This window comes from Poecilia mexicana, unplaced genomic scaffold, assembly GCF_051168715.1.
Source record: "Poecilia mexicana isolate PSO_F unplaced genomic scaffold, ASM5116871v1 scaffold_15, whole genome shotgun sequence".
Classification (NCBI taxonomy): domain Eukaryota; kingdom Metazoa; phylum Chordata; class Actinopteri; order Cyprinodontiformes; family Poeciliidae; genus Poecilia; species Poecilia mexicana.
In genome coordinates, this window is record NW_028263384.1 from 7,993,182 (window position 1) to 8,013,271 (window position 20,090).

The 20,090-nt window shown below is 38.9% G+C and overlaps 1 protein-coding gene and 1 long non-coding RNA gene across 2 annotated transcripts in view; both read left to right on the forward strand.

The window, feature by feature from the left end:
- Positions 1 to 11,064: 11,064 nt before the first annotated feature.
- Positions 11,065 to 15,504, forward strand: LOC106927146 (ETAA1 activator of ATR kinase). The gene is made up of 6 exons (XM_015002499.2): positions 11,065 to 11,570; positions 11,821 to 11,949; positions 12,582 to 12,646; positions 12,734 to 12,843; positions 12,949 to 14,222; positions 14,787 to 15,504. Exons 1-6 carry the CDS (start codon positions 11,423 to 11,425, stop codon positions 14,897 to 14,899), a joined length of 1,839 nt encoding a protein of 612 aa, XP_014857985.2. The 5' UTR covers positions 11,065 to 11,422; the 3' UTR covers positions 14,900 to 15,504.
- A 2,549-nt stretch (positions 15,505 to 18,053) lies between these two features.
- LOC148155286 (uncharacterized) overlaps positions 18,054 to 20,090 on the forward strand; it is a 31,124-nt gene continuing 29,087 nt past the window's right edge. Inside the window, exon 1 of the long non-coding RNA XR_015765397.1 lies at positions 18,054 to 18,232. This is a non-coding gene — a long non-coding RNA (uncharacterized LOC148155286). The remainder of the gene's footprint in view (positions 18,233 to 20,090) is intronic.

Below are 20,090 nucleotides of genomic sequence, written 5' to 3' on the forward strand. Positions count from 1 at the left end.
TCATTTTTATTTTTTTTTTTAAATGTTAGCCTTGTACGTTATTTATTGCTTCTAAATTTCTGCAATATTATTTAAGCCTACTTCAAACCACATGGCTCAATTATGAGCCACGTCTAGTTACATTTTTCTTGTAAGCCAATATTTACAACCCTTTCATCTTCTGTGTATTAGACCCAAATGTAACGCCTTCAAAGCCGGTTACATGAATATACAGTGGAAACCAGATGACTACATACGCTGTCTGACTCTATATAAGGCTAAACTTTTCCTGTTTTGGGTCAGTTAGGATTAGTAAAAGTGTTTATATTAGTGAAATGCAAAAATATTGACAGAGATCATGTTTCTTTTTTATATATTTTTTTTAATTCAGAAGTTTAACAGAGTCAGGATGGTCAGCCATCTTGGTCACACAGAACCTTCTAGTTCTGGTTTCAATGTGACTGAAAGCATTGCTTTGTGATGGATGCTATCAAAACGTGGTGAATTATTTTGTATATATTTTGTATGATTAGGGTAAATGTTTATTTGGAAGACTTAATTGTGCAATCAAACAACATAATTAGATTATTTTTAACAGAATCACCATCATTTTCCACAGCTAACATTATATTTATCTGCCTAACCTGATCTATTTTTTATTGTAAAATCAGGCAAAAATAAAGTCAACGGTCAACCAGGGATTGAACCAGATGATAAATGTTTTTTTTTAAAGCGCTATGAAACATTAAATCTAAAAATGAAACATATTGAAAGGCACAAGCTTGAATGCTTACCGATAGCGTGAGTTACCTCTTTTTGAAAAAGCTAATGTGTATCAGGATGACTGGTCGCCGTTTTAGGTAAAAGCTGAAGGAAACAAAGTAAAGTCCCCAGAATCCTGTGTTCCAAGTGGTCGCCACATATTGAAGTAGCAATATCTATAATAGTAAATTATTTGTTTGCACTTCTGATTGTCTGGATCTCATTAAATCTAAAACCGGTGGGATATGCTAACATGGTCCCAGTTAGCATATCCCACCGGTTTTCGACCTTTCAACTGGAACATGGTAGACTTAGCTGACAATGCCAAATCCACCTCCTGGCTAATTAAGAGGTAAACAAAAAGCCACCAGCACTTGTAATTTTTCTAACCTGGGAATTCTAAGAATTATTTGATATTCTTTAAAAATCTGTTCTTGTTCGACCAACGTTGAGACCTAGTAACTTACTTAGCTAAACAATTAATTGGCTAATTGTTTAACACCAACCAAACTCTACTCTCACTACCAGTAAAAGTAAGCACCACCTCTGTGACTTGCACCACAGACTGAGATACTTTGATCTGCAGCATCACGTTAACGACAAGCACCTTATTCTACTTTTTACAAAAATAAATTCATGATTATGTTTTCCTTAAGAGCACTTTTTTTAAACCGGTCGCATGGAGACTCAGTTCATTTATCAGAACTTCATGAGACTTTTGGAGTTAAGACTGTTGTTAATTATCTTACGTTTGTTTTATTTAAAGACAAAATAATCTAAGATTAATATCCTCAGAGCTTTCATTGCTTCCTTTTTTTTTTGTCATGTTGCGCTCCCTCCCTCTCTGTCTCCTTGCACTGTGCTGTGAATCCTGCCTCTCCAGAGAGGAGGGTCACCTGCTGCAGACCTGCTCTGTGCCATCTGGCTGACTTCCGTCTTTCCCTCCTCCACTGCAACCAGGGCGCCACACACCTGAGCAGAGAAGGCGAGAAAAGCACACAAACAGACAACTGCAAGGAGCAGAAAAGTCCACGGGGGGAGAGAGAAAGACAAAGAGACGAAGAAGAAAAGTGCGAGACGAGGCCAGAAGGCGAAATGGGAAAGAAGAAAGTCAGAGATCGGTGCACGGTGCCAATGCGGAGGAATTTCTCTGCTGATTTAAAGGAAAACAGGAAAATCAAGTAGTTCCTCGTTCCATGTGGTTTGGGGTTTGATTTTCGTGATAGTGACAAATTACATTTTTCCAAAACCAAAACATCAGAGGCCAGTTTTTATGTTATTATATACGTTGGAACATCAGAATAAAGTGGAAGCAGCAGCAGCAGAGCAGCCTCCTGGTTTTCCTTTAATCAGTGAAAGATTGTTGAGGTTCAGATTTTTTTTTTTTACATCAATGTAGAAATTTTAGAAACATCGTTAAAGAATTTGCAGTTCAGCTCCCATCACAGCTCTCCGCCCCCAACCCCCTGAGCTCAGCACTCTTTTGTTTCCCACATTCGCACCTTCGTCGCACACTCCTCCGTCTTACGACGAGACATTACGTCGGAGCGCGGGTGAAAGCGCCGCACGTGACAGATTAATCTTGATGTCCTACCCGTGGTCTTGCATATTCATATAAATATAACATGACTGCCGCTCACATTTGAATTTATCGGCTTTCCTCCTCTGCAAATTAGGGCGACTCCAATTGATGAATATTTTAGCACATGTGCACTCTGCGGGACATTTATCATCGGCTTTGCTATTATAAACAGAATAAATGAGCAGTCAGAGTGGGTTGCTGAGTGCAGAAACGCTGCCTCTCTCCACCTTCTTTGCCTTTGTGCCCCTCCAGACTTGCTACAGGTCTGAAAAATGGCTCTCTCCTTGAGGCCACACCCGCCCCCCACCCATTTTTTAAGTTACATGACCCGGCACATATGGATCAGTTTACCATAACACCATATATTTCCCATAAATGGCCAATACACTGATGATAACAGAGAGGTCTCGAAACTCAAATTTAACACCTAGAGCGGCGCTGGAGTCAACTTTAAGTTGAATCTATGCTAAGTGACGCCCTGAGGGGGTCGAGACCGAGGTTAATTGGATCTACTAAAATTATGATATTTCATTACAGACATTAAGTTTTAGAGGTTAGCCTAAAAAAATATAAGTGTTGCTTGACTTCTAGACTCCATTCTTTTCATCTTTGTTACAAAGGCAGCCAATGCCACCCACATTGTGAGTTTCAATCAAACTGGACTTTTCAAGTGATTGTCTTTTAAAACTTTACTTGATATGTTCATGTGATATAAATCCATACTGGTTAGTTCTGGAGGCTAAAAGCTGGTGGCTAGTCTGAGGTGGTCCTAGACTGAAGTGAACGTTTACCATCTTGAAACAATTCTAACCAAAATTTCAACATTTGTTAAGCTTTCAAACTGTACCGTGTCAAATAATCAAACCCTTTGAACAACCTACCTACCGTTGCCTGTGGTGGCGCTGCAGCATGAACTACTGAAGGGAACGACACCAAAACCTCAGAAGAAGAAACTAAGTGCAATTTCTTTCTTGGCAAAATGTAAACAAAAAATGGAGCGGCTTCAGATTTTAGCGGCCCTAAGATTTCTCTGGGGTCTTTGTAGAAGACTACAAGCTATTTCTCCCGCTAGTGCTAGAGTCTTGCGTTTGTTATGGTTGTATTTACCCAGAATGCTGTGCGCTGGGTAGTCCACTTCCTGCTTTTGGAGCTGTCTCCAGTCCTGTTGGTTTTCACATACTGTTAGCCTATTGGGCTAATGAAAACCCTCCTCCAGAGTTCACTTCAACCAAACCAAGTCCTAAGTTTGAAGGCGTACTGGAGTTTGCTGTTTTGATCTGGATCAGAGCTCAATTTGTGCATCTACATCTTCCCAAACCAAATGGACTTTCTGTCCAAATGAACTAGAGTTTGATTAAAGCGGACTTAACAGGGCTGGTGTGAATGCACATAAAACGTCATAGTGGTTTATCCAAATACTGCTCTATTGAACCTTTAAATGATAAAACCTGTATAGTGTTCTTCCAGTCATAATGACCACTCAAAGTGCTTTACACTAGAGCTACATTCACAAACACTCTTACATACCAATACACACAGCAAAAGGCAACTTAGGGTTAACGTAAGTCAATCGTCTGATTGATAGTACATCAGCATATGACAGAAGGAAGCTGGAATTAAATCTACAACCAAGTACAAGAAAATTCCCCACTGAGTAATGTGGTTGCAATACTTGCACAGAAGATGACGATATGTAGAAAATGGTCGTTGGAGGTGATGCGTCATCAACGATCTACCCATGTGAAACACATGCTGAGAACATTTAACGTGTTTCCAGTCAGAGTAATTGTCTGATTTAAAAGTAAAGCAGGGCAAAAAATAAAAAAACAAGCTTAAGTGAATACTATTTTATTGATTTTCATAGTTTGTATGTAATTACTCTGGCTGTAAGGCTTTACATGTTTTGTCCTCACAGGAAACCATTGATTTGACACCATCTGCTACCTCCATTTCCTCAGTAAATAATCATTGGCTTCTGTCTAACTAACTGCTGCTGTCTATCTACAGGCTCATAAAAATGTGTTTTTATCACCATTTTGGGGTTTTTCAAATTGCGGTTCACTTCGGGCAGGCCCCTTTAAGACCAACGGGGAAACTTCAGGCTCCAGGACCATCTTATCTGGACCTGTACTAAATCAAAAGCCCAGGAGAATTTTGAATTGCAGGTGAGATGAAAACCACTTAGCAAAATCTCATGTGGAAAATGCTTAGTTAAGTTGCTTATGTCCAAACATTTTTTTAGTATTTCCGGATAGTACAATTTTGCGGCGACATCCCATTGTTGGGTTTGCTACCTTTAAAACCATTTGACTGATGTTACATTCAAATCAGTTACATTTTTCACAACATATCTCACCACTTAATCGTAAAAATGATATGTAACAGAAAATATCTGATTGATGTCCACTTTTTGTTCTTGGCCATTTTCTACTTTTGCAGTGTTTCTGCCTTCATATCCAACTTTTACTGGTTTGAAAAGGAGTCGTCTTCCAGTGGGCCACATCTTACAGACCATATATCAGATCACACATCTGAGGAGTCAACTCAAACACACTTTGGTGAATTTTCCACCATCTTCTTATAGCATATTGGAAGGACATTTTGCTGCAACAGACTGGCGACCTGTCCAGGGTGTACCCTGCCTCTTGCCCGGAACGTTAGCTGGAGATAGGCCCCAGCAACCCTCCCGACCCCACTGAGGGACAAGGGTGTAAAGAAAATGGATGGATGGATGGATGGATGGATGGATGGATGGATGGATGGATGGATGGATGGATGGATGGATGGATGGATGGATGGAAGGACATTTTGTTATGTGGCTCAAATGAAATATCTACCCGAAGAAGAGGGTTTTTTTTTTTCGGTTTGATCGGGTTTCAAAATATCAGAAATTTTATTAAAAAAAAAAAAACATCTCCCCCAATATAGAATCTGAATCATAATATATAAAATAGGTTGCAATACATTTGTTTTTTTTGTTTGTTTGTTTGTTTTTTAAATTAAATTAAATAATTAATTCAATAAATTTAGGAATTTATACTTTTTACTCTAATTCAATAAAAATACTTATCCACCAAGAGAAATGAACAGAAATGCAATGGTTTGGTGTGACTGTGAAATTGTTTGCGTGGAGGTACAATTTTAAGTAGGCTGCAAAAAAATTGCAACACAAAGGTGTGAAATAAGATGCAGTTCTTTTTTGTGACGCCAATCCTTCATTTTAAGTTCTTCCTTAAAAAAAAAAAAAAAATCTCTCATTTCAAGGACCCACCACTTCGCCCTCCTCCTACACCACAAAAGCATTTGTGACTCCCCCATCAATGGCTAATAGGTAGGTGTGTTGGATGAACTGGGAATCCTCCTAACTCTGTGATCACTTTGCTCCTTCCCTGTTGGAATCTCACCCCTCTACTGTTTAAGTAGAACACAGTTGAATGCCCTTTAGCGCTTCTTTTTTTTATTTTTATTTTTTTTTATTTTTGTGCCTCATGTGACCAGAAACGTTTTCTTGGATTCTTTTCAGGAAGACGCCAAACCTCCTCAGGCTGCGTCCAAACACTGCAGCCGAAGCCAACAGCTCTGACAATGCAGAGTTACACATTGTTTCAAACGCTTTCGCTCACAGTCCCGGGCCTTGGCAGAATACTGTGAAATGGGCGAAGTCCCAGCTTGGCGAAGCTTGGCACAGTAACCCGGGATCCTGGAAGCCTTCCACTTCAGAGAGCTCCGCCACATGCTTACTGTCATCCGCGAGGCATCGCTAGCCCAGAGGGGGTCTGACAGGATGGGTGTGTTTGGGGGTGGCGACGTGGGGAGGGGGAGGGGGGTGTTGTTATAAACATTGGGATGCACCCTTTACATACAAACACTGGAGATGTATCATCAGAGACCATCAGGGGTGATTATTATTTATGCCGACACTTTTGTGAGTTTAGCTTTTATCCTCGCACAACTGGCAGCTGCCCAGTGAATCGTCCCTTGGATCCACAGCAATGATGAGCCTCCGCTACCTCAGAGCGTACACGGACACACACACACACACACACACACACACACACACACACACGCACACACACACACACACACACACACACACACTCGCTCTCACTGCTGTCTACGCCCGGTATATCCCTTGGCATGTTCGCTCCTCCTTCATAAACACTAGCAGCTGCTTGGGCAATTAGCCATTAGCTCTTTACTTTTTACTATAATACCCAGTCCTCAGAAATCCCCACAATTAGCTCCTTAATTGCCTCTAAACAACCCAGGCGTAACCAATAAATAGAAGAAGGGGGTAGGCAGTTAGGGGTGAAAAGACAGACTTATGGGAATGAAACATACCAGCTTGGAAAGTATACATAAAAGCCTTATTTCTCCGTCGACCCTGCGCAGCCTATGGCGGAGTTTTTGTTTCCTTGCCCTCCCCCTCCCCTTTTTTTCAGCTTCAACACAGTTGTGGAAAGCTCACAGAGGAGAGGAGGAAGAGAGGGAAAAAAAAACACAAGGCAGGCTGATGGCTCATATTCAGATTCAAACTGACATATCCATGCCCTTTATGCTGTGGTCTAACTATCACTTCTGAGAAATGCTAACATTCAGTGTGACAGAGGGTGTTACTGTGACTTTTCGGGGGGCAGGAGACGCTGCCCCCCGGGTGTGGATTTTATTTTTATTTTTTTGCTGCGACGTGATATGACACAGCTCGCTTCACGGAGCAATGGGGATACCCCCAAGATTAGCTGAATGCATTAAGGGGAGGCATAAAAACGTGGCTAACTGTTGATTAAATCACTGTTACATCCATTCTGGCGGTTCCAGTTAACCTCTTTAACATTGACAGCAGCTACGCCGCTAACATGACAATGGCCTCTAGGCAGAAATGTGCCGTTTGGTCTCCGCAGTATCACAATGGCCGTGTTTTTAAGAAGGAAAAAACGCTCCAAATTTTCCCTTAAAAAGGTGAGAGCGCAAAACCTAATTAGTTAATAAAAATATTTATTATATTGTATTTTATGCATTTTAGTCACACTGGTGAAAATACGAATACATTCTGAGATCTTAAATGAAACACAAAGTGTTGATTTTGAAATTAAATATTTTATTTTGGTATTTTTCACATTCATCAGTGTTTGATATGTCTGACATATCAAACACTGATGAATTAAACTTTAACATTTTAGAACTCCCATGGATTTCTATTTCATATCTACATGGCATATTTTACTTATAAATCCTAAATGAGAGCATACACAACTTTTTTTGTCTTATTTATCTCAGGTACTTTGTAAAAATTTGATTTACAGATCTAACACTGAATCTGAGTTTAACTTATATGATGGCAGCAGTGCTAAGATATTTATGTTTTTTTTTGTAAATCCAAAATGGGAAAAGAAGAAACAGAACAAATTCCATAAAAGTAATAAATAAAACAGCAGATCTAAAATGTGCTAGATGTTTGGCAGCTGAGTGTTTTACAGAAGGAAGTTGATTTTAGTCATGGCATTTATAACTTACATGTGTGCTGGTTAAAAATACATTTCTATAATTCATTGGTGATTTACTGTACATGTTCAGTGTTTAATTTGCCTTTTAATTGAGTAAGTATAAGAATATTAGAATCACATTATTTCTAGTCCCCTATTTACTTAGCTAATCAACTCTACATGACTGTAAATACTTTGGATTTTTTTGGTAGTAAAAACCCTTTCAGATCACCAGTAGAAAACTGCATCCAATTGGGGGCCAAAGAGGGAGGGGTGTGGTTTAAAGAGTTTTATTTGTGTATGATTTGATAATAAAATTAAAAATCACATTTTTTCCCAAAAAGAGGAGGAAGGTGATTTTATCTTTTTTTTATTTGGTGGTTGCATGTTTTCAAGCGGTTTCAAAGCAATAATCAGATCCAGTATATATTCCAACATGCTTGTTATAGATTCAAAAATGTTTACTGTTCATGATTTTCTCTCTTGAATTCTCCTAAATTTGAAATTTTGAAAGGGCTGGTCTGTGCTAACAGCACAAAAACAATGCATAATAATATTAAAACAAAAGAGTAAATTAAACTTCATTTCTTATATGTGTGGTTAAAAAAAAACATTTAAGACTGCGGGCCAGGGATCTATAACCTATTTAGGAAGGGCCATGGGACCCCCCAGCCCACCCTTTGTAGTGCAACTGGGACATACCTCAACAATGACATACTTTTCCTTTCCTTTCAGCTCTTGTGAATTTTATCAACACATGGTCCTAAGTATCCGCTGCTGTTTTGATAAAATAAGAATTATGCTCTAACTGTGGAAGTCGAGGCTCGAACACCAGGTCATCTGTTCGTAACAGTTGCTGGCGTTCTATCAAAGCGGCACGGTTGATTGGTGTCTCGGTTTCTTCGTACTGATAAACTGCTTCCAAATGAAAACAATCAAAGCAGAATCAAGTATAATCAAGGCCAGTAATTTGCCGCAGCTTGAGTGCGCACGTGGGCCAGTGTCGCCTATTCCAAAATAGTTTCACTGCAGCGCAGAATTTCAATGGAAATTTATTTATTTATTTATTTACAAAATCTGCATCCAGTTTTCATTGAGTGTTCCTTACTGTATCCTCTCATGCACAGACACAGAAACATGTACAGTATGGAGAATATCAAAAAGGGCTGCAAGCACCATCTAGTGATTTTTTCAGGAAATTACTCTGCAGAAAGTCAGATGTTGAACTGAAATTATTCATTTTATTAGTTTTAATAATAATAATAATAATAATAATAATAATAATAATAATAATAATAATAACAATTATTATTATTATTATTTATTTAAAAAATTGTGAAATTTGCAAATTTGAGAAAAAGCTAAATAAAAATCATGGTGAAAACGTGCAGTACTTTACAAGAATCTTTTACATTTTAAACTGCTTAAATTATTTGCATAATGAAAAAAACATTACATGAAACCAATAAATACCAATTAGTATAAATCTAGAATGCTAGTTCTGTCACAGAACCACCAGAAAAAGAGCTTTTCACTTCCTTATGAACAAAATATTTTGGGTATTATTTCACTGAAATCATAAAGGTGAATTGTCATGACATCATTAAATAAACAACACAGTTAGCTTCACTGCAAAACTCAGTTTTCAGAGATAAGAAGAAGATGATGCCATCTGTAAGAACACAGACATGTTGCAACAACAGCTTATTAGCAACCGCTCTGTTGAGACCTTGTCAGCACAAAAGTCATTTTTCATTTGGCGCTATCATGCTCAACTGAACTATTTTTATGCCAACAAAAAGTAAATAAAAGATAAAAATAAGTACTTCTTTGAATAAAATCCAAGACCTAACTTGGTAAATATTATCTGTAAGATCCAAGAGAAGATTAATGTGGATTGTTCCCCGACTGCTTTAAACAGAGAAGGGACATCCCTAACGGCTGAACGCTTAAGGTGCATTCAGGGTCAAGAAAGTTCAAGTGGAAAACAGTTATTTGTTTGTCTTCATTGAAGCGCATCATAAACAACCATGACTTTAAAACTGAGACATACTCAGTCAGGAGTTTAGTATACGTGTAACAACCCTAAAATATATAGTCCCATTCAATAAATTAGCAAATTATTGATGTTTGTTTATTTCAGTAGTGGCATAATATTATGTAGATTAATTGCAAGCAGATCAATGTTTCATAGGCTTTATCGTTTGTTTTTTTAGCCATTCATCATGATGATTATCTGCCTGTAGCTGATGAAAACACACTGAACATTAGAATATTACATCTGAACAACAATATTCAGAATATTACATTTGCACAATAGTAAAAGAAAAGAATATTTATTACCTGCTCAAAGGTTATTTTCAAAACATACTTTATTCAGAATTTTCTTTTAATCTCATTTGCATTTTTAACTAAAACCACCATCTCCAGAGAAGTTTAAATACTAAAAATAATCTCACATTTTTGTATAAAAGGTATGAGTCAGGAGATGGGAACAAAAATAGACACTATTTTTATATACTTTGGTACAATAAAGACAGACATTGATAATAAGAGAAAGCATGGATCTACATCAAGTATTAGATATTTTTCAAGTGTGTAATGTACCATAAAGAAAATGAGATGCCGAAAGAATATGGAAAGGTGATTCAACTAAGGATTAGGCACACTTTAGGCAATGGCAACAGCGCAATTTTACTTTCAATAGAATTGTGTGGACTTTAAAAAGCCACTATGCATTTCGAGGGTTTTCAAAGGACGTACTTAATTTTATGCACTTTTTCCTGTTATTTGATAAAAGCTGACACGATGTAATCTATAGTGTGTTTTCGGTACTTGAAGTTAAATAGTTTTACAATACGGTAAGAAAACCGATTACTTAGACATTTTCTTATGATCATAGCTTAAATCTATGAAGGCCATTTCCGCCATGAAATAAAAAATAAAAGCTTAACAGGAAGTCATAACTACGAGTTTTAAAGTTATGTTTATGAGAATAAAAGTCATAATTTTGAATTTCAAAGTAATAATTTTGACTTTTATGAGACACAGTCATAACTTTGACTTTCAAAATTATAATTATGAGATGGATACTGTTTCTCAAAGGAGTCTTGCTCCTGGATCTCATAATTATGATTGAATCACAATTCAATCATAATTATGACTTATAAGTTTGAATTATGACTTTGTATCTTATAATTAGGACGTTTAAAGTCAAATTTATTACTTTGAAAGTTGTAATTATGACTTCCTGTTGAGCTTTTTTTTCTTTCATGGCGGAAAAGGGCTTCTATGCAATACTCACTGCTTTTTTAAATAAATAATTAACAAGCATAATGAATAAAAAAACATAAAAAAAACATTACCCTTTCACTTCACGCGTCAAATGAGCTCGACGTTTATCCCAGCTCAGACTCAAAACCTATTCGGCATCCGTAGGTTACCGACGTCACAGGATAACAACATGGCGGCTCACTTCGATTGAATGCAAAGACCCAAAACAGAGATTTTTCTACACCCAGCAGGTCGCGAGTCGCGCTGTTTTCGGCCCTCCAGTATTCCTTTGAAACAGTTAACAGAATAATGGTAACTGGAACTGTTGCTGTTACCGTGAGCCATGTCGGAGCCGGGGGCAGAAGCTGCTGCTGGCAGCCCTGAGTTCTCCGAGCTGTGGAGGAAGATCTCTGAAGTTGACCGCGGCAAAAGACAGGCCAGGAGAGGCGGACAGCAGGTGCCAGCCACAGCAACTTCTCCTGGATGTAACGGTGAGGATGAGGAAAGTAGTTCTGGTTTGTTCAGGTTAAATCAGACATGTTGAAGTTTCGGAAACGTCCTAAGTTTAATCCTCAATACTTCCACAAAAATAGCCTCAGTAATAGTCGCTTTATCTGTACATTCTCCTATATATAAATAAGCTGTAATGATGCTTTTTTTTTGTCAAATTGTTTTTATTCTGATTCCAATGTTTATGTTTCAGGACAGCCTGTGACTAACACTTGACTCCTGTTCGCACAGATTTGCAGAGTCCTCGGCTCCGAGGCAGCAGCAGCAGCCGATTCCTTGGCTCTAACGTGACAGAGTCTCCAGGAGATGTTGAGGCTTCACAGGACATTTTCTGGGATGGCACATCCCCAACTCACACTGGTAACGAATCCATGCTGTTTGACTGGATGCTCTGATCATGTGTGAAATATATTGTCAGGATATATTGTCAAGTGTAGTAATAGCAATTTTGTTAGAAATTTGGGGGGGAGAGAAGTGACTTTATTTTGGTACTATTGTGTTAATGTTAAAAATGACCATAAAAAACAATTTATTACTTCTTTTTTTAGGTGACTCTATGACTGTGACTATGTGGCACTGTATTAATAATGCCTCAAACTCAAATATTGCTCTTGCCTTAATAGCTGCAAGCACAACATCGTAACTTGCTGGAGGGACTGACTTGAAGAAGTGTGATTTAAATCAATAAACTCCACCCAGTAACTGCATTAAGTTACATTTTTGGATTTACTGATATTTCTTTATGTTTAAATGGAACAAACAATTGAGAAAACTAGTTAAAAAAATAACATTTCTGACAATATGGTCTGTTTTGCTTTTTCAACATCATTAATTTAACATTTTTGAAATAATAGATCAAAATTCTTCTAAGAACTTTTTCACAATAAATGTTAAACGACATGATAAATGCCCAACGCTATTGGGATGGAGGTGCACTGTTTATGTTAATCAGATATGACCGCATTGCTTCTACCTTTCTCTTGTCCCTTTAGGTCAAGGATACAAGAACACCAGAGCTGTGAAAATCTCTGATATTGTGAACCGTATTGTTCCGAAGGTCAGTCGTTTTATCCTCACTGCATTCATCTTCAATCTTAAAAACTTCTGAGATGTTTTGTTTTTCTTCAATTTGCATCTTTTAAAGAATATAAAACGCAAAGTGACCGAATCCTCATTGCTGCACTGGATCGACGATGGCGCGATCCCATGCACCCCTGACGTTCCGAAGCAACGAATCCGGAAAAGGTCTTCCAGGTGTGAAATCACAATAGCACTCTCAAGTCTCAAAGTCTCACACACTATTTTCACCTGTAGAAGCTAATTCTTCTTACCTCTTGATAATTGTTTCATCCCAAACAGACAGAGCAGTGTGGAGGATCTCATGAAACTTGCCAAGCAGTTTGATAAAAACATGCAGCAAGATGAGGAGACTTCTGCCCAACAGAACACCATCACCGGTAGACTTCGTGACACTGCGGACGTCTCTGAAAACGTCGTCAAAGAACCAAGGTGTCCATCTTTGTCGGAACAGGCAGAGGCAGAGCTTCGGGCTCTATTTGACTCATCCACGCAGGGAATCAGCGGCAGGTTGAGCGAAGGCTCGGTCTCTTCGCAAGACAGACAGGACCTAGCAGAGACTCTTGCCTTCGTTGACCAGAGACAGTCAGAACCCAAACCAGCAGAAAAGCACTCTACAAATAACTTGGTTGACTTTGAGGATGACTGGGACAATGACGACCTACTCAATGACTCCTTGATCCTGGCACTGACGCAAGATCCAAGCAATCCTCCTAAGACCTTACCAAAGTCTCACACAAACACTACAGAGTTAGCTTCTGCTCTTCAGTCAACTATGAATAAGAAGCCGGAGAAGCCTTGTAAAACGAGTTTCGGTTTGCTGCAGGACCTGTGTCCAAAACCAAAAACTAGAACTCGTAGCACTTTTAAGTTGGAATCCAATCCTCACTTTCAGACTATGCTGGATAAGGAAGCTGCAAAGTCTGGTTCTACTGCTGTACAACCCAAATCGAAGAGCACAGAGCAGCAACCTGCTACCATAAAGACGGACTCCAATCCACAATGCGAAAAAGTGACTAATGGAGTGAAGATTTTTCAGCAATCCTCTTTGGTTAAAGACGTTTCGGACAGTTTATGGGACAACGGCGATGACGACGCCCTCCTCTACCAGGTGTGCGACAGCGTGGAGAGGGTTTCCAACAGCCAGCCAGATGAAGCGGCTCCAAAAATCTGTGAGGGACAAAAATCGAAAGGGCCTGTAGACAGACGGCAGAACATGAGAGATTGTGATGTCAACGCCGAATCCTCTGGGAGTTCTGGTGTTGGTGCGAACAGACGATCATCGGGTTCTTTCGTTCGTTCCTACTCGCTGCTCTTGACTTCCTGTGAAACCGGAAACTACCAAGGATGGAACATTCCTCTGAAAGGCGGCAACAACAAATCAGGGATTTCTCAAAGCTTCCCAGGTAGCCAAGTTGGTCCGGGTGGAGATTTCTCCCATGGCAACATGGCTATGAAGCCTCATCCAGCGACGACCAGAGTCGTCCAGAACTCCATGACCCAGCATGCAGCATTCAAGAGGAATGTGTCTGACTCAGCCATCACAAACAACAAAGGTAAGATGGTACAATATAATGAGAACTGCACAAATTAATTAAAGAAGACAGTTTCTATTCACTATTATGTATCATGTATTACTGTTATTAGTAATATCTTGTGATAGCAGTCAACTTTCTACAGCAGAGACAAGGTAAACTAAAATATAACAAATTTAATGTCTCATAAAATAATTGGGTTAATTCTAACTTGTTTTTTAATCTCCAAAGTGTGGTGCTGGAAAACTTTAAAACTAAAACTGAAAATGTTTGAAAAGTGCTTGAATTTCACCATGGGAAAAGTATACAAACCCTTGATGCAAGTCACGCTTTTTAGATTTTTTTGTTTTTCTAGAAGCCATTATTTTCCTTCCGCGTTACAATTATTCTGAACTTTGTGTTGGATTGTCTCAGAAAACCTCAATGACGCACATTAATCCTTGTAGTCGTTACATGAAAATAAGGTAAAATACTTTAGCAAAGCACTGTGAGATCACAAATCAGTCATGCCAATTTTCATTACATATGTCTTGGTCTTTCTTTTTTTTCACCTGAATGTGTCCTTCTGTTCTTCGGTTGTTCCAGTTTTTGTCACCAGCAAGACTGCAGGGAAGTGCTCTGCAGAGGAGATCGAGAGGAAGAAGCAGGAAGCTTTGGCCCGGAGGCGGCTGAGAATGCAAAATAGTTCAAAACCTTAGAGGAGCTCCATCCTGACGGACAAAAACGTCTTGTGATAAACTGCCTGCGAGCAATCAGTTTATTGCCGATAATCAGTTTATCATTTCAAACCAGCAGTGGCCTTACTTTCTTTCACCTAAAATAGTTCCTGCACATACAAAATGATTTGACAGTGACTTGAAGAATAGTTTAATTAAAAAATGCAGTGTTAAGATAATGATATTCTTCACTTGGTTTATGCTGTATAGTTAAAAATTTGTGGATGTTTTCTATTGTCTGAGTGACTGAAACTGTTCTGGTCAATTTTTTATAAGTTGATTCTGACTTTAGCAGAATCAGAGTTTTGAACATTACTGTAGCAGATGCTTGCAGAAAAGCTGCAGCAAATGTCTGGTCTATTTTGAACCTTGAAGTAAGTTTATGCTGATGAGACTGAATGCCATAAGAACATTTTTGAATAAATCTTGACGTGACACTTTTTTCCCTCTTTTTTTTTTTACACTGATCTTAACCAATTATTGTGCAAAATGTGTACAGACAGCTGAATCAGATTTTTTTAAAACACTGCACTCACTTGAAAGTTTTTTTCACAATCAACAGCAAACAATAAACAGATTCTGAGTTATTTATTGTTGGGCTTTTTTTTTCTATTCATCACATACAGTCTCGGTGAAATATATTGATATTTGTGCATGTAGTTCAATTCCTTACTTTTGCAAGGCACTGTGCTCTGACATTTTGTGCACTTAATTTCAGTTTCAGGCAGTAATTTCCCTATATTCCACATTTTAAATTCATGGTCATGTGTTAAGTCACACGTTTAAAGTGATTAAAATATCCTTTAAGACAGGGGTCCCCAAACTTTTTTGTGCGAGGGCCACATAACTGTTCCCTTTTCTGTTCGGGGGCCGGTCTTAGTTTTTTTTCGAGAAAGAAACCTTAGAAAACTTTTGTTGGTGGGGGGGTTGGATTACTGCCGACGACATATTCGATAGATTTTTACCCAGAATGCAAATGGAAAAAAACCGTGAGCGAAACGGTGACTGGTACTGACTAGTATATATTCCATTGAGGGAAACTAAGTTTCATATCTGCTCAAGAGCCCCCTGGTGGTTGGAGAAAAATCCACATATATATGAAAAAAACACTGAATGCTCTCTGGTATTGTTCAGGGGGCCAGACCAAATGAGGAGGCGGGCCTGATCCTGCCCGCGGGCCGCATCTTGGGGACCCCTGCTTTAAGATGAAACATTTGGAATAAAAGCAAAATACACAAGACACAAAGTTTTAGCATGAAACTTTTATTAGCTTCTGAGTTTAAAGTCACACAGCACAGGTTCATTCATGTTTATTTCTAAATTTTAAATATATCAGTATAAAGTGCTGATTCAGGAGTTGATAATTAATTTGTATTGTGACTGGTGGGTTGCTGGTTTGAACCCCTTCTTTGTCTCCATTGGTGTCCTTGGACAAGACGCAGGAGGACTTTGTCTTTTCCCGGTTGACCGATGAACAATCCTCCAGTCACTGGGTGGCAGCAGTGCTCAAATTTGTCAGCTTGTTAAACCCAGTAGAAGAAGAAGACTACCCAAACACCGGACGACAGCTGACGGAGGGGTACAGCTGGAGAAGTTTTTAATAGTGAAAAGAAAAACGGTGACAGAGGCAAGTAATAATTTGATGGTAATGTGTTAAAAGATTTATATTTTTTCTATCTGTTAAACCAAATAAGTGTATCTTAACGAGAGGCTCAACATTCCTCATTTTAGCCCAAGTTGTTTTTACTGTAGCTCCAGGAAATACGACAAAGCCTACATAACCAATGGGTTTATGAGAATGCAAAATGTTTTTTGTTTTATCTGCCTTTTTTAAAAGCCAAACGGTATTGTTTCAAATTTTACACAAAAATGTTAAAAACTTACATACATTTTAGAAGGAAGAAGCTGTTTACAGAGTTAAGTATAAAGATGCACATATCAGTTAATTATTTTCAGTTTTTCTCTTGAGAATCACAGGCTGAGTAATCTTGATTAAATATTACAAGTGGAGATAATTAACTGAACCTTAAAACTGTTCGATGTAAATACAGTTAGCTGCAACAACTTAAAATGTAATTTTTGGCAGCTAATTTTATTAATAATTTTTGATAATGAGGTGATGGAATTGCTGCTGCCTGTTTGTACTGATAAATATTGTAATATTATCAGGTTCTCATTAGTATTTCAGTTTGGGAGTGGAAAAATAATTATGATCCCTGCTAGGCGTTTGACAATAGTAAAACTAATTTCCCAACTCTGTTGCTAGGCTTGGCTAGGCTAACAGAATAACATAAAAATCCCATTTTAAATTGGAACATCACCTCATCTGTTCTCAGTAGACATCACATTGATTCCCTCCATATTTTGAGTTGTGTTGTTTGGCAAAGTCAGGGTGTTTTCACACCTAATGCTCCTGTAGACTTGTTTTGATTGGGGATCAAGATTGCAACATTTGTTACATTTTCAGCTGCTGCAGTTTGCTTTCATACTGCACTGTCAAACAAATCAAACTATTTGAAAAACACTTAAGAACCACTGAAGGAAACATGATGACCTCTGAAGAAGACACTGAGCGCAATTTCGTTCTTCACACAATGCAACACAAAATATTGTCTGACTTTAACAGTTGTAGGATTTCTCTTGTATTTGGTAAAAGACCACCAGCCATGAATCCCTCTAGCACTAGACTGCCGTGTTTGTTTTGGCTGCATTTACCCAGAATTCCCTGCTCTGTAGCCCACTTCCTGCTTTTGGAGCGCTCTGTGGTACACTTGGCATTTACATCCGTTCAATTTGGTTCACTTGAACCGAACAGAGACCAGGGTTTTTAGGCAGACTAGAATTTGAGTTTTTGGTCTGCATCAGAGTTGGATTCACACCTCCCCCAAATGAACCAGACTTTCTAGACAAACAAATTAAAGTTTGATTAAAGCAGACTAAACAGGATTGGTGAGAGCGCACCTAAGAAACACCCCCCAAATAACATTCATTTTAGTCAGAATTTATCAAAACCATGTTAAAAGCTTAAAAACAAGCCTAGACCCTTGGCAGACATGAGAGACATCTCACATTTGTATCATACTATTTTCCTTCCGACTGAAAAGTCGAGGACGTAATTTGGTGAGTAAAAGCTAGTCTTTCCCAGGTGTAGTTTCAGCTGTTTTGATGTTGTCCACATTTTCAGGCTGCGTCGGTGACTCTCCTGCCCGGATCACACCAGCTGCTCAGGATCTGGAGTCATTACAGAAGCGCTCCCTCATGGCGCTTGTTGGCTCCCTTCATCCCAACCTCTGCGTATTGCGGAGCTGCTGACAGGTCAAGTAGTCATCATGGCCTTATTTCACAAAACACTCAAATCTGTTTTCAACAGGTTGCTGTTCGAAACTTATTGTGGACATCAGGCGCCGCCTCAGCGTGGAGAATATTATTGTTATTGGACAGGAGGGATTATTTTAATATGAGGGATAATTTGTCTTATCATTACACTCACCTGCTGCGCTGCTGTGTTCCAAGGAAGGGAGGACAAAGTTGGTCTTTGTGATCCCGGGATAATTTGTCAGTGTTCCTCCCTCAGAGCCATTCCCACCCCGTTACACGCCTGTTAGAGCTCCCAGGTGTGTGTCAGAGGGAGAGAGAGAGAGACGGGTGGTCCGCAGGTGTGTGTGTTTGATTATTTATTCCTCCTCTGCCCCTATCGGTTTCCCCCTCTCCAACCTCAGTCTGATTGTAAATCACATGGCAGGGCAATTTGGCAACAGTATAAAGGCCCCCTGTTTTTTTTTTTTTCCTTTTTATGACTATGATTATGGTTATGATGATGACTAGTGTATTTATTTCAACTATTTGATGAAACCCCTGGCTAAAGCTAACAGGTGTTGAGCAGGTACAATATCACGGTCGCTGAAGGATCCCTGTGATGTCGCTGCACTCGGAGCGAAATATCAGGCGGCGAGCAGAAGAAAGGCTCGTTTCAGTGCCCTGCCGTCACACGTTACACGGAGCAATTTCTGATTACCGGATAGGAGCAGAGCGCCACAACGTTCCCCTTTGTCGGAAAAAGAATGATTTATGACTGTTAGTTGGGCATTCGGCAGTAATTGCCGCAGTTACAATTATGTTACCATAGCACCTGTTTAAACTGTCTATTCTTGTGTGGATGTTTTCGTTTTCCAGCAGAGCAGAGTTTGCAAGCTTGAACTTTATATGCAGAGACATTAAACGGCGTCGGGAACGGGGGCCCTCGGAGAGAGGTCTGGGAGCAATTTCGGGATAAATGGGAGCGTGTGATGGGCAGATTAGTGTTGTGTCATCTGATATGCAAAGAAAACAACGTGGAATATTTTCTTAAATGCGAACGATGGAAGCGGTCTTTTCAGCGAGTACAATAAATATACGGAAATGTGGTTTAAAAATATGGCTGAGTAAGAAGGAGCTGATGGTTATTTGGAAATCAGCACTGCTCGGCAAACAAAAATATTCTTTTCCTCGACGTCCATTGTGAAAATATTGACTTAAAAATATTCCAAAATTTGAAATTGTGTTTGTTGGAATCTTGTTTCATCAAAGGCACAAAATTCTGACCTCCTCACTACTTAATGTTATTGAGAAATAGTAAACAGTAGACTTGGAAAAACATAGACTAAAGGTTTAATTTTTAGGAGTGACTGTCTAAACGCGTAATGTATAAGATCCTTGGCTAAAGCTAACGCATGTTAGCTTAAAAATATAGCTGAGAAGGAGTTAATGGCTATTTGTTAATTAGCACTGTTTGAAGAGCAGTGCTAATTATTCCAAAATTATTCCTTCTTGACACATTTGTGTACATTTTGTTATAATTAAATACCATGCTTCAATGTATTTAATCAGAAGTTTATGTGTATCCATCCCCAGCATGAGATTCCTTTTGCAGAGCCGAGTACAGAGACAGTCACAAACTACTGTGTTGGATTATGTGAACATTTTGGAGATCAATATGACGCGGAAGTTTCCAGAGACATCTGCTGTTTCACTAAAGGAAATCAAAGCAAAACTAAAGCATGTTTAAAGCACTGACCAGCCAGTAGAGACAACTCCTCTAATAGCTTTCCCATGCAGAGAGACCACGCTGAAGGACTAACCACAGCTTTACAGAGCAACAAGATTACCTTCCCAGAATACAACTAACACACACACA